The 16158-nt window shown below is 37.3% G+C and overlaps 1 protein-coding gene across 10 annotated transcripts in view; it reads left to right on the top strand.

The window, feature by feature from the left end:
• LOC139961640 (membrane-associated guanylate kinase, WW and PDZ domain-containing protein 3-like) overlaps positions 1-16158 on the top strand; it is a 100221-nt gene that overhangs the window by 73066 nt on the left and 10997 nt on the right. For 7 of the 10 annotated variants that reach the window (XM_071960980.1, XM_071960983.1, XM_071960981.1 and 4 more), the window contains 10 exons: positions 2231-2388; positions 7418-7616; positions 8882-9037; positions 9807-9971; positions 11490-11527; positions 12451-12563; positions 13417-13975; positions 14452-14604; positions 15274-15409; positions 15828-15866. In XM_071960980.1, the coding sequence (XP_071817081.1) occupies positions 2231-2388; positions 7418-7616; positions 8882-9037; positions 9807-9971; positions 11490-11527; positions 12451-12563; positions 13417-13975; positions 14452-14604; positions 15274-15409; positions 15828-15866 (1716 nt within the window). The remainder of the gene's footprint in view (positions 1-2230; positions 2389-7417; positions 7617-8881; positions 9038-9806; positions 9972-11489; positions 11528-12450; positions 12564-13416; positions 13976-14451; positions 14605-15273; positions 15410-15827; positions 15867-16158) is intronic. The other 3 variants (XM_071960982.1, XM_071960987.1, XM_071960985.1) reach the window with 1 other exon arrangement.

The raw sequence follows: 16158 nt of genomic DNA on the forward strand, positions 1-16158 counted from the left end.
ATTGTGGCGTAAGAATCAATCTGGCCTAATTCAAGGAATTTTGAGCAACAAATTGTACATACTGTATATGGAATTTCCATTAGAAGGGTTAATTTGTGAGCTGTCTGCTAAACCATGGCTTTACATTCTTAAACTGTGCATTACTTCTAACAGTTATATACTTCCAATGATAAACGTGTCAGTCAGAGGAGTTCACAGCTTAACGGCTATTAAAGCAATTCCACGGGATCCATTGTGGTTGGCAACTTCAAGTGGAGTTTGAAACTATAGATACCGTTGCCTCCTTGTTTATGTGTCACCTCGTATTAGAATATCTTAGTAATAATAATAATCATAATAATACATAGACAATCAGTAATGAAGGGGTAGAGTATAGTGTATCATTTTATGCTCTATCTCTCTCGATATGTCTCCGTCTCCTCTTGATGGTTGCCGTAGCATGTTACAAGGAGCGATTCAAGTGTTTCTCTTCAAATCTCAGAGGATGGCAACATTTTTGCCGTGTATGTGTCATCATACATAATGCTAAAGTGTCAGACATTCTGTCAGTGTAAAGTGTCTATCTTCAAGAGTTGTTGGTCATCATGTCTGAAATTCTTACCTCTGTTCAATTTTGTGCTGGAGATATGTAGAGTGAATTCACTTTTTTATTTGTTCTTGTGTTTTAATTTTCTTTGAAAACATGCCCTGCGTGCTTTGAAGACTGCTCAGATATTGTCATTGTGAGTGTGTATTATAATACAAGCGTGTCACTTTCTTGGAATTTAAGTGATGCAACCAGCAACAGTTGTGCATCTTGAGGGTATCTCAGGCAGTTTATGTTACTTTATAGGTATTTTGCGTGAGAAGAAAGAACATTGCATATCAAATCCTATCCATTTTTATTTGGAATACAAAATTTCCCAGAGGACAGACCAAACTGGTGTTGCCATTATCTACTGCCATACTTACTACTGGACTTTGATAACTGGTTATTCCATTCTGAGAGAACACTTATAGGAGAGAAAGAAAGAAAAAAAAAACCTGATTAATAGCATCCAAAGGTCATTGTAAATTGAGAGAAATATATGAAAGTCTTTGAGATTGTCAACACAGGCTATTAGTTTGTTAAATGTGGCACATTTGAACTTTGCAACTATAGATAGTCGGGAGCAGGTGTCATGCAGCCTTGCAGTCAGGAACCTTCAAAGTGAAGTATGTTTTCATCTCAGGAAGGACAGTCAAACAAATTGTCTTTGTGTAGAAAAAACTTAATACTATATTGCATTTTTTCCCTCCTACTCACTTTTTCAAGTTGACTGAATCCATGTGGAGGTCTGCTCTGTTTGGAAGATTGTATGTATGTAACGGGTTTGTTCTAAGAGTTCAAATCAGCCAAATCTGCAAGATGAATTTGCATTGGCCTTTGAGATATTTCGAGGAGACGAACAAAAGCTAGCGACTATTTTGTTGATTCATTTTCCTTCGGATGGATGATATCCTTCACACTGCCCGATATTTGTTTGATTTCGGACCGCAGAAGAGCAATGCGAGGGATGGCAGTTTCAGTAATATATTAAGGGAAACGATGTTAAAATTTCGAATCACTTCTAAAGACAAGATTTTCAGAGGTCCACCGTTACGAAATTGGTTTAAAGGTAACAATTCCAGATTACAACTCTAGGGTCGCCCATTGTGTATTTTATGTTTTGAAAGTCTTTGGGTCCACTCTTCTCTGCCCCCTGTCATGCAGTAAATTGGTTTAATTCAGACCCCAGCATGTGGATCAAGAAGTGTGATGCACTCCAGCAGCTCTTTCAAAACACTTTGCCTTTGTACAACACTATAGTAGAACAACAACATATGCAACAGATTCCAGGTCTCCCTGTATTACAACAGTGAAGCCTGTTACTGCCACAAACCATAATACTCTATCAAAACACACTCTAGATACATTCCACCCATAACATATATTACAGTCAAATTGTTTGTTTCACAAGAAAATCTCCTACCTTGGAATGGACTATGAGAAATGCTAATATGACAACAGAGCAAACTGTCACTGGGCATGCAGGAATCAGTGCAATGATTTTTGTACATTTTTTTCTTCTGGTCATATTTTCCACACTCTAATGATCATTTTCATATTTTCAATGTTCGCTGATCATTTTCATATTTTCCATGCCCTCTGGTCATAGTTTATTATGGGATTTGAATATTTGATTTTTATTTTATAATTTCCTACTCGAAGGTCCAGAGGATAGACTGAGCAGACCGCAGTCTAGGGGACAGCCTCATTCTCCAGGCAGAGACGCTCAAAGCCACTTCATCGAATCTACTATTTTCTTGAAGAAAGGTGAAAACGGATTTGGATTTCGAATTGTTGGTGGTACTGAGGAGGGTACTCAGGTAAGATCAATAAAGATTAAGGATAAAGTCAATCAGAAATGTGGGACTAGTCGCTGTCCAGAAGAGTTTGTTAGTTTTTGAGGTCATTACTAGGATATTCTACTTTTCTGTTTTGTTCTGTCCAAGCTGTAGCATGTTCTTATGATGCAATACCCTCAGTGCACAGTAATGCCATTCTGTGTTTAATTCCTGGTACTGAGGAGGGTACTCAGGTAAGATCAATAAAGATTAAGGATCTGTGGGATTAGTCACTGTCCAGAAAGAGTTTGTTAGTTTTTGAGGTCATTACTAGGGTATTCTACTTTTCTGTTTTGTTCTGTCCATCCTGTAGCATGTTCTTATGATGCAATACCCTCAGTGCACAGTAATGCCATTCTGTGTTTAATTCCTGGTACTGAGGAGGGTACTCAGGTAAGATCAATAAAGATTAAGGATCTGTGGGATTAGTCACTGTCCAGAAAGAGTTTGTTAGTTTTTGAGGTCATTACTAGGATATTCTACTTTTCTGTTTTGTTCTGTCCATACTGTAGTATGTTCTTCTGATGCAATACCCTCAGTGCACAGTAATGCCATTCTTTGCTTAATCCCTGGTACTGAGGAGGGTACTCAGGTAAGATCAATGAAGATTAAGGATAAAGCCAATCAGAAATGTGGGATTAGTCCGGAAGAGTTTGTTAGTTTTTGAGGTCATTACTAGGGTATTCTACTTTTCTGTTTTGTTCTGTCCATCCTGTAGCATGTTCTTATGATGCAATACCCTCAGTGCACAGGAATGCCATTCTGTGTTTAATTCCTGGTACTGAGGAGGGTACTCAGGTAAGATCAATAAAGATTAAGGATCTGTGGGATTAGTCACTCTCCAGAAAGAGTTTGTTAGTTTTTGAGGTCATTACTAGGATATTCTACTTTTCTGTTTTGTTCTGTCCAAGCTGTAGCATGTTCTTATGATGCAATACCCTCAGTGCACAGTAATGCCATTCTGTGTTTAATTCCTGGTACTGAGGAGGGTACTCAGGTAAGATCAATAAAGATTAAGGATCTGTGGGATTAGTCACTGTCCAGAAAGAGTTTGTTAGTTTTTGAGGTCATTACTAGGATATTCTACTTTTCTGTTTTGTTCTGTCCATACTGTAGTATGTTCTTATGATGCAATACCCTCAGTGCACAGTAATGCCATTCTGTGTTTAATTCCTGGTACTGAGGAGGGTACTCAGGTAAGATCAATGAAGATTAAGGATAAAGCCAATCAGAAATGTGGGATTAGTCCGGAAGAGTTTGTTAGTTTTTGAGGTCATTACTAGGGTATTCTACTTTTCTGTTTTGTTCTGTCCATCCTGTAGCATGTTCTTATGATGCAATACCCTCATTGCACAGGAATGCCATTCTGTGTTGCATTCCTTGTTGGACTTTACATGCAGACTAAGATTTGATAGCATTTAAGCTTCACTGAAAGATTGACCTGACCAATAACTTTGAACAAGTGATCATGACTGAACCCGATTTTTGTGACATTAAATGCAATGTTCAAATATAAAATAAGTATTTAACCTTGTCGTCATGGAATATACACTGAGAACTAATTATTACTACAAGATCAAAATTGTTACACCAGCATAACTTTACAGTGCAAAATATGTAGGGTAACCTTGTCATTTCTGTTTTATGACAGCAATGCAGGTTAGGATCTGTAATATGAGAACAGCCTTCCATAGGTGACAATTTAGTGAGAGGTGCAAAGGTGGTTGATTCATGTTACAGGATTTTGTCATTGGGGAGACTTTCACACCATACTGGATAAGATCATAATTACCGTGGTAACAGTTAGCACAGTCAATCATTTGTGACATTTATTACCTCTAGAAACATTCTGGCAAAATAGTTTTGTTGTTCATGTAGAATGAAAATGGAGATAGAGTTACCTCAGCTTTACTCCAGCTACTGTGTTAAACAGTAGTTCTAAGCTACATGATAAGTATTTCATACAAATTGGAATAATTGCAAAGTATGTTTTGAATAGGCCATAAAAATAAATTGTTTGAATATTCTAAAGGTGAACAAGTATTTAGATTTCAAAAGAAACAATACAGAGAGAAAAATATAGAAAAAAAACTACAGTACATACATCATTACACTATAGCACAGTGCAGTACATACATTTACACTATAGTACAGTACAGTAAACATCAGTACTTATACCAGGGAGTTGTTATGGAGCAACTCCATGCTTATACATTACACTAAAGCACTGCACAGTAGTACAGTAACTAAAGTACATATGCATTACACTACAGCACACTATAGTACAGCACAGTGCAGTAAGCTACAGTACATTACAGTACAGTATACTACAGTACATACACATTACACTACAGTGCAGTACTAACGTTGTGCGGTAGTGCAATTATCCAGAACCGTAGTGTTGCAACATGAATCCCGTTATCTTAACTACCCGGATTTTCCTCAACATTTCATCTATGGTTCAAAGCATTTAGTTATGAGACTGTCAATGTCATACATTCAATGCCATAGCCTAGGCCATGTACATACTCTTACACGTATTTTGATAAAAAATTTTAAAACATCCAAAAGAACACGGTATATTGGGCCTTTGTTTTCAACATATACTTTTAAAAAGAAAAGCACAAACCTTGGAAAAAAGCACCCCACACCATCCTCATTCATATTCCATGTGCGATATTAGATTAACATGTTCCCACGTGGATAAAACCTGTAATCCATACACAAACAGAAATTGGGGGTTTCCACTATTCCATGATATTGGAATAGGGCAACCCTTCAAGTTCAAAAGTTCACAATGAAAAGATTTCAACCATCAACAAGTCACCAGGTGTTTGGAACTTCAGACAATAAGAAAATAACATAGGGGCTATGTGAATACGGGATTATAGACTACATACATGAGAATAGTACTGAATTATTTATATCGTTAATTGGCTATTGTTTTCTGCAATAAATATACTTTCAATAAGTACAATATCCATCTTTCGTACAAAAAGTTCTTAAAAATTAAAAAAGTAGCCAAAGATAACTATAAATAACAATGTAGAACCCTCGGCTATGATAAACGAAACCATTCCATTACAGCATCACATTTTAAGTACTGCACTGAGTGTACCAGTACTGTAACCTTTATATATTAATATACAGTCCTGGGCGAAGATGGATTTAAGCTGGATATACTCCCTGCGGTTTTGGCTCAAAATTTATTAAATCGTTATAATTATAATATCAAATACATACAGTACAGTAGATACTGTACATTCCATGGAGTACAGTACAGAACAATACAATACTGTGCAGTTTATTACAGTACAGTGTAGTACAGTGCAGTATACTACAGTACATAAAATTAGTACATACATACATACATACGGTACAGTAAATACTGTACATTCCATTGAGTACTGTACTGTGCAGTACAGAACAATACAATACTGTGAAGTATATTACAGTATAGTGTGGTACAGTGCAGTATACTACAGTACATACAATTAGTACATACATACAGTACAGTAGATACTGTACATTCCATTGAGTACTGTACAGAACAATACAATACTGTGAAGTATATTACAGTATAGTGTGGTACAGTGCAGTATACTACAGTACATACAATTAGTACATACATACAGTACAGTAGATACTGTACATTCCATTGAGTACTGTACAGAACAATACAATACTGTGCAGTATATTACAGTACAGTGTAGTACAGTGCAGTATACTACAGTACATACAATTAGTACATACATACAGTACAGTAGATACTGTACATTCCATTGAGTACTGTACTGTGCAGTACAGAACAATACAATACTGTGCAGTATATTACAGTATAGTGTGGTACAGTGCAGTATACTACAGTACATACAATTAGTACATACATACATACAGTACAGTAGATACTGTATATTCCATTGAGTACTGTACTCTGCAGTACAGAACAATACAATACTGTGCAGTATATTACAGTACAGTGTAGTATAGTGCAGTATACTACAGTACATACAATTAGTACATACATACAGTACAGTAAATACTGTACATTCCATTGAGTACTGTACTGTGCAGTACAGAACAATGCAATACTGTGCAGTATATTACAGTACAGTGTAGTACAGTGCAGTTTACTACAGTACATATAATTAATACATACATACAGTACAGTAGATACTGTACATTCCATTGAGTACTGTACTGTGCAGTACAGAACAATACAATACTGTGCAGTTCATTACAGTACAGTGTAGTACAGTGCAGTTTACTACAGTACATACAATCAGTACATACATACAGTACAGTAGATACTGTACATTCCATTGAGTACTGTACTGTGCAGTACAGAGCAATACAATACTGTGCAGTATATTACAGTACAGTGCAGTATACTACAGTACATACAATTAGTACATACTTACAGTACAGTAGATACTGTACATTCCATTGAGTACTGTACTGTGCAGTACAGAGCAATACAATACAGTGCAGTATACTACAGTACATACAATTAGTACATACTTACAGTACAGTAGATACTGTACATTCCATTGAGTACTGTACTGTGCAGTACAGAGCAATACAATACAGTGCAGTATACTACAGTACATACAATTAGTACATACTTACAGTACAGTAGATACTGTACATTCCATTGAGTACTGTACTGTGCAGTACAGAACAATACAATACTGCGCAGTATATTACAGTACAGTGCAGTATACTACAGTACATACAATTAGTACATACATACAGTACAGTAGATACTGTACATTCCATTGAGTACTGTACTGTGCAGTACAGAACAATACAATACTGTGCAGTATATTACAGTACAGTGCAGTATACTACAGTACATTACCGTACAAAACAGTACAATAAGGAACAGTACAGTGTGTTAGAGTTAATGTTATGGTGGGGAGTGGAATATGATGATGTATCGATTAAATATGTACTCTTCATCTCCATAATTGTCCTCTTCATCCTCTTCCTTTTTTATTCCTTCCTCCAGGTTTCTGTGGCTAACATCGTAAATGGTGGAGCAGCAGATGTAGATGGCAGGCTTCAGAGTGGAGACCAGATCCTCTATATCGATGGGCAATCGGTTAGCGGGGCCTCCCATTCAAAGGTCGTGACCTTGATGAACAATGCAGGACACATTGGAAGAGTCTCACTGGGTATACGAAGAATTGTACCATTAGCTCCAAGAGGTGAGAAAATCTCAATCACACACACACATCTGCGGTGGAAATACCTTGTGATATTGTAAAGATTTGTTTTAATTTATTTACTGATTAGTTTGTTGTGTTAATCAAAGTATTAATCAGCCCAGAAGATTGCAGATACTCTATGACAGTTATCAACCTAATACATTGTACAGTTCTTTTCTTAATTTGTTTTTTTTTTCTTAATTTTTTTTGTGTACTCTATGTACAGGGAGTGTATCACTAGAAAAGCCCACAAGGTTTTTTGGATACACTTCCTTTCACATTCCATAACTCGCTGTATTCGCTACATTTGTTGCATATATGTTGTGAAAAAAACAAATAAAATAAACGAAATAAAATAAGCTCTGTGGCTGTTTGCATGCTTATTTTGGATCCTAGGAAACGAATATCAATTTGGAGCACGGAAGGGATGGCTTTAAAAATAATACACAACACAACTGAGGAGTGTCATCATGAGTAATTCTTTGTAAAAGTTTGATTGATAACATTGTGTTTAAGGAATTGTAAACAGAAAAAGGCTTTGAAATTATTTTTAAAAAAATCTTTGAAGTGCAAAGATATTACTGGCAAAGACAGAATTTCCAACCAGTGACAGCAGAGGTGTACAATTCCAGCAATAGACCAGTTGAGCTTATAATGTGTAAAATTCATACAGATTGAAGTTAAAATCTAGTTTTTTCCCAGTTACATGCATAGCTGTATGTCATTATTAAACATTTCTAGCTGTAGTGTGAGCATCACATCTATCGTTATGAGAAAGGGTGTATTACTTGTGTCTGATATCACCATGGGAATGTACCATGTTATCTGTGTATTGCACAGCGTTTTGAATCTGTATGAAATTTATGATGGTTGCTACATGCCTTGTGAATTCTAGTTATCTCTTAAATCATGCTTTACCCAGAGATACAGGTTGCAGAATACAATGCTAATTATAATTACATTTAGCAGTGTCTGTCCACACTGGGGATATCCAGTGTGCGTTGCTATGGCAATTGAAACCATGCAATGATATAGTGTATAATAACAGGGATGGGTTTTCAGTGTTTGCCAGCACAAAATGTCTTCATTGCATTTCAAGGTATTGAATAACAAGGCGTTTGGTCGTTCTGTATGCTTTTCGATATTGATACACACATGGAAATATGCATTGATTTCTGAAGCAGTAGTATTTTGTTCTTTGTGACTAAATGGTTCTTTTGTGCAAGCAAGTGGCTGTCCTAACAATGACTCCATTTCTCTTGCAGAATCTTCGTCACCGACGCACAGTAGGAGCTCCCAGTCAACCATCATCAGTTCAGCAGTAGATGCCCTGGCAACGGAAGTCGTCCTCACCAGACATGAGAGCGAAGGTTTCGGTTTTGTTGTCCTCTCGTCACACATGAAATCAGGAACAACAATAGGTATGATTTAGACAGAGACATGAAACAAAATCTATTCATTATGGATGAATTTAAACTAAGCAACTCCCTCCCCCTTCCTGCCCTCCCTTCCACTCCCCTCCCCAGGCGCGTAACCAAGGGGGGGGGCGAAGGGGGCAGCCGCCCCCCCCTTGAGCATATTTAAAAAAAAAAATTTTTAATGTTTTTATGATATCGCTAGTATTTTGAAAAGAGAAAATGCTAAGATGCAACTTACAAGGCCTGGGAAGTGCCATTTCCAGCGATCTGGGAGGCTTTTACAGCCAAAATTTTCTTGTACGCTTCGCGCAAACCATGGTGGCGCTACGCTTAGATAGTTTGCAATGCCGGTTCTACAGTTACGCCCCTCCCTTGGCAAATTCCTGGCTACGCGCCTGCCCCTCCCCCTCCTCCTTTCTTGCTTCTTTTCTCTTTCGTCCCCCATTCCAAAATCCACAACAAAAACAAAAGGTGGTTGTATGTAAACATAATGGGAATCGACTTTCCATTAATGCGTGAGTGCCTCCAAGATGTGCAATCTTACACTAACCTTTGCTATAATATCTACATTTTTATGGTCAAAGTACACTTTACTGTATTAACCAAAACCAGTGTCTGTATCTTCTAATAGTAAAAAAACATCAACATTCTAGCAGCAACAACTCAAAGCATTATTTCTGTCACAGTATTTTAACAAAGTAAGAATCGAATGATTTCAAAGACACTCCAGTAAAACGTGATACTTATATTGTATGTTTTTACCTTTGCACAGGTCGTATAACAAAGGGAAGCCCTGCGGATCGCAATGGATGGCTGAAAGTTGGTGACCATATCATCGCCATAAACGGCATTGATATCACCAACATGCCACACAAAGACATTGTGAACCTCATCAAGGATACTGGATTAACAGTATCCCTGACGGTCGGTGCAAGAGGTAAAGGGAGAACCCATCCTAAAGCCATGTTTGGAATACATTCTCAAAGAGGAGATACATTAATATATTTGAGAAACATTAATACATTAGAGACATATGAAAGGTGTTACTGAAGTACCGACAATGTTGAAGAAACTAGCGCAAGAATCTGTTCCGACTGACTGACTTAGAAATCTGTTGTTAGGATGAAAAAGCAAGGTTTACTGATAATTGAATTTCAGATTTGTTGTACATACAGCCATGTATATATATATATATATATATATATATATATAGAGTAGGTTGGCGTCTATCTTGGCGCAGAGTGCTCTATGTCCATTGGACAGAGCGGAATATATGTTGATACTAGATGAGACTAGTGGAACACTAGTAGTTGTAACTCGGAGTTTCATGCGTTATAGCGATCGTCAGACAACAAAGTTATCTGACGATCTAGATGAGACTAGATGAGACTAGTGGAACTAGATGATACTAGATGAGACTAGTGGAACACTAGTAGTTGTAACTCGGAGTTTCACGCGTTATAGCGATCGTCAGATAACTTTGTTGTCTGACGATCGCTATAACGCGTGAAACTCCGAGTTACAACTACTAGTGTTCCACTAGTCTCATCTAGTATCAACATATATATATATATATATATATATATATTGTTTTTAATACCATGCTACCCTTAAAATAATTTTTAATGAGTATAGGAATATGGATTATTTAGCTAAACAAGCAATAGGATGTTGTAAAAATTACTGGTAGCTGTAATCAGCCAACCGTATTATATTCACAGCACTATTTTGACTGACTAGTGTTATCATGTGCATCTGGTTATGATGGGTGTATTGGTACAACGGGCAGGATTTGAAGCTATCTACTCTCTATAAGTGGAGGTTTAATTTATTCTGTGATTTCATGAGCAATTTAAGAATACTGTACTAATAACTATTGCTAGCAAACAAAGATTTCCGAGAGAGGGAGGAGGCAGGGGGGAGAGGGTGGCAATACTACTCAAATTTGCACTACTCAAAACCTGTGGGTTTTTTATTTGTGTGTGCTCTACTCAAAACTTGTCTAAACAATTGTCGCAAACACCTTCCAATACAAAAATAGAGAAGGTTGAATATGAGCAAGATATCATTCAAGATTGTCAGGTAGAAGGGTGCACTGAGTCTTTATATGGTTCCCTGTTTGATAAGCATATGTATTCAATTATGACTACAGTGGGGTACCATTTTGCAAAACATTTATTGTCATGCTGGAAATAGTTGTTTCACAGGACTGATGGACGGTGTTGTTCGTTAAAACTATCACTTGCAAAAATCTAAATACAAAAGGGACCTCTTTCCCATTTCCACAGCTAGAATATCTTTAAGACATCAGTGGTAATCTTACTGGAGATGAAAGTCTTAATTGAAAGGTGTCCCCCTTTGGATGCTTTGTTTTGACTTTACGCAGCAATTATTTGTATAATTATATTTCAACAAATTACATTAAGGTTTGTTTCTTTGTCTGTTATCTTTGCAGAAGGAGATCCATTAGCACAAAGATCACCGCTGCTGAAGGTAATGCAATTAACTGTTTACTCTTTCATGTTTCCGATGTAGTAAAACGTTTGTACCTAACTTATGCATGGGGGACCATCGGAGATGTGGTATACTAAACCAGTTTAATTTGTCTGTCTGTTTTTCGTCAGACAGATTGTTAAGCTACAGACTGACCCAAAGTCTTCTTGATCTTATCCTACCTTGTATATCATCCTTTGCTGTAGGTCTTTGCAAAGCCTTGTGTTTTCAAATTTCAGAGGTTTCTAAATTGGCCTTTCTTCAAGTTTCAAATCTCTGATTAATTTTGTCTGATACTGCAGTGCAGCGTTAAACTTTCAACAACGTTCCAACTTGAATGTGCCCCAGTGTACACTTTCAAACTGTTACTATAGTTTTCAAGTTGTTTCATACAGTGACTCAGAGTAATGAGACCCAAGCTTTAGAATATTGCAGAAAGTAGTTACCTTACATTGAAAATTAGCTGTTGTAAGACAAAACTGAAACCATGTGAACCTTAGAATGCAGAAATGCAAATGCAAAGTAAGTACATGTACTCAGAGTCTTGTACTCATGATGAGGGGAATTCTACTTGTACTGGTACTCAAAGCATTATAGAATCTAGTATAGATACAAGTGAAGAAAGTAAGTACATGTTCTTAGAGTCTTGTACTCATAATCAGGGGAATTCTACTTGTACTGGTACTCACAGCATTTTAGAATCTAGTATAGATTTTAGTGAAGAAAGTAAGTACATGTACTCAGAGTCCTGTACTCATGGGGGTGTACTCTTACTACAAGTCGACTTCTCAGTACATCCAAAGTTTTCCGCTCCCTTTCTTCATCTCTCTCGAAAAGATAGCCTTCTCTTCCTGCCTTGTCCAATGTCACACATACATTTCCTCTTATCTTAATTTTATATTGTTTTGTGTCTCTTTACACAGAGTGACCGTGACTTTACGAATGCACAAGCGATGCCAGCACAAGTGAAAGGAGGGGACCCCTCATCACCGACGGGTAACCAATCACCTAGACACACCTTGCCCCATAACCACAAGTAAGTAGAACAGAATTATAGGTATGGAAGAAATTATTTTGAAGCTATTTCTACATGCCAGATGTTTAAATGCTTTATATATTAATTTTCATGTATTTCTGTAATTACAGTTTAAGTCTTAACTCTTAGAAGTTATGTTCTGTATATAGTTGTATTTAAACAAAATATTGTAAGATAGTGTTGAAACCGAATCTTAGAAATAATGAGGCTGCCATGCCCTAGCATTGGTCCTTTTTAACGAAAAAAATTGCACTAGAAAGAGCCTGAGAATGAAATGCAAAATGATAGCGTTTTTGCCAGACTGACTCAATTTCTCGTTCCCAGCCCCATTAACATCTCCACTGTTGTGATGTGATCATGGAGATGTTGTGTTTACTTCAGTATAGTGATTGTCTTAACAACAGATATCACACATTCTTGGCTAAGAGGTAGTCTCAACATTGATTCATATCCAATGTTGTTGAAAAACAAAGCTAAGAACTAGCATATAGTTTATAACTTTGATGGAGTTGCATTTGTGTAAACAGTCATACCAATATGTCCTGTTTTTGACTTTGATAATGAATATTCATGACTTAGAGTGGATAGCTTTAAATAACACTTAACACATTTGTCTCTACACTACAAAAGAACCGAAATGGTATGATGATTTCAACCCTAGCCAGTAGAGGACAGAGAAAACATTCCTTGTCTCAAACTGTCCAACATATTCGATAAGTCACCTGTCCCTGTTTATGTTCTTGAACAAAAACCATTCTGGTAGTGTCAAACAGAGTCGATCTGTTGTTACCTAAGTAAATCATGAACAGAAAAAAGGGATAGATTTGATGTTTTGCTGTCATCTTCTTGCCAGGCCTCCTGAACCAGTCTATGCACAGTCATCTAAACTGAGGCCTTTACAACAAAACAGACCAAGTGACCAAAATCCCACACCAAACCAGGTACCTCAGCTGACCACTACTCGAAGCAACCCTCATCCACAGCAACTCACCCTCAGAAGTGATCCTGGTAACTCTGCTCATTACCCCAGACCCGCATTTGAGAAAGATCCCAGGGGTCCATCGGCGAACCAGTTACCAGCTTACACTAGACCCCCTTCGGTTCCCCATTCACCGAACAGGACGATGCAGAGAGCGGAACCACCTAGGAGAGACCAGGGTCCGATGACGCAACCTGACGGTGCCTTTAGGCCCAAGGACCAACCGGTGGGTCCACCAATGCCAAGGAGGGTCCAGGATCCAAGGGCGGCTACCCTGGGACGGGTACCAAACAGGTATCCCACAAACAGAGAGACTGGATTTAGACCCCCTCCGGAGAGACAAGGAGACCAGACACAACAACCTGGCAGTTGGATCCCTCCTGGACAGCAGAGACCACCCATGAAGATGACCACAGGTCAACCGCAATACCAGGTAAGGAAGGACCTAGCTAGATAGGTTGTTGCTAGGTCAACCGCAATACCAGGTAAGGAAGTACTTAGATAGATTGTTGCTTGGGTGAGAAGGTAAGAAATAGGTTGTTATATTGCATAGTGAGGTTGAATGGTCCATAATGGAATTACTTTTGGATCAGTAGTGTTTCTTAGGCAAAGACAGAGAGAGACTTTGTAATCTTGGACAATTTGTTAATTCTTTCCAGCTAAATATTTATATGTATCCACAATGCCTGGTAGGAGAACTTACAAAAAACTATCCTCAAGCTATGATCACCATTGCAACATGTCACAACCTACCCCATCCATGGATGGATGGATGGGGCGGGATGGATGGGATGGGATGGGATGGAAGTACCGTTAGAGTTATTAATGCCCCCCCCCCATGTCTTCTACATATTAAACACTGTCTCTGTCGGTAATGAACCAAGCATTACTTCTTTTCTTCTTTAAAAGCGGGATGATGGCAGACAGGTTTACTCTGTAGAGCTTGAGAGAGGACCAACTGGGTTTGGTTTCAGCCTTAGAGGGGACAAAGAGTACAATACACCATTCTACATACTCAGAATGGCAGAAACTGGTCCTGCGGCTAGGCAGGGTATGATGAGGGTAAGTCTATCTTCTAAATATGACAAGTCTGTCCATTTAGTTGTCAAAGTCATGAGAGAACCAGTTAAAATGATTTTATTTTGTCCCTTCTTGTGGAAGTAATATACCAAAGAACCAAATAGTTGCTTTGAAGTTTGCAAAGGCGCTTACAACAGTTTAACATTTTCTTATTTGTGTGGAGTCAGTAATAAAGACTGAACATTCTAAAACTACATTTTTTTTTTTTGCATTGTAATTAAGGATGGCATTGTATCTACAAGCCATTTACAAATTGCACAAGAAAAAAACAAGGAAGGATAAATGTTATGAATAATATCATATATTAAAATTTATTTGTCCTTTGTACTAATTAACTAATAATACAAAAATAATTGGCAGAGAGTAAAGTAAACCTGTCCCATATTTCACGATTGACCCAGGTCGCAGACAGAATGGAGGTCATTAAATAATTTCTAAAACAAAGTACGACAAAGTTAAGGTTTGTGATATATTTATGTCTGACTTAGCCGTTTCGTTAGATGCATGTTCGACTGCAGTGAGAACTGTCGTTCCATACATTTTCCGACATTTAGTTCTGGCCGTATATTTAATTTGTTTTTTGTTAATGAAGTGTAGCTCACTTCCTCATTTTATCTCCCATCATCATTTCTTCATCAATATCATCTCTAGGTTGGAGACCAACTTTTACGAATCAATAACAATAGCACCGAAAATATGACGTACAAGGATGCCATTGAGTTTATCAGAACGGGAGGAAACAGAGTATCGCTGACCTTACAGAGATTAAGACCCACAGGAAATAATGGTAAGAAAACAACTAATGAATAACAAAATATATAACAAACAAGTCATAACACAAAAAACTTTTTATTTCTTTTTCTGGGGGGAGGGGGGGGGGGCGGGGGTGGATTTTGTTATCCTTGAAAGAGAAGTTTTCTGTATTGTCACGTTAGTTCCCAAGGACACATGCAATAAAAAATCCCACAGAAAAGAATTTCAAATGCATAAAAGAAGTGCCCTAATTTTGTTGAAACATTGAAATTCTTCTCAACAAAAGTTTCATTTAGTACTGTAAATTCACTGTTGCCAGAGATCCTAGAAATTTAGTCTGATTCCAGCAGCATACAAATAAGAAATTTCTTGAAATGAAGAGCTATTAGTTGAATGTAGTTAGATTGACGGATGGTATAATTCCCCCAATCTTCTTCTTGTCCAACATTTAGTGCGACACCAGAGGCCAGTCTCCTTATTTTACCATTCAGGTAACATGAATGTGCTAGTGTTTGACGTTTTCTGTTTTCCCGAGAACCCTTATTAACGTATATTTATTGATCCTTTTCTTTACACTTTGAAATAAACTTAGAATTTGTACGTTCTTATCCAGTTATTATTATTGATTTGAAAGTGATTGATGATACTGTACGTTAAACTTTATTTGTAGCTACTCCTATTTAAAGTCTTGAAGGATTTTTGTTGAATAGTTTCTTGCATGACTAATAAAAGTTACTTGTTTGGTTTTTACATTTTAGCTCTAGATTTGTAAGTTTAAAACTT

Source organism: Apostichopus japonicus, chromosome 20, assembly GCF_037975245.1.
Source record: "Apostichopus japonicus isolate 1M-3 chromosome 20, ASM3797524v1, whole genome shotgun sequence".
Lineage (NCBI taxonomy): Eukaryota > Metazoa > Echinodermata > Holothuroidea > Aspidochirotida > Stichopodidae > Apostichopus > Apostichopus japonicus.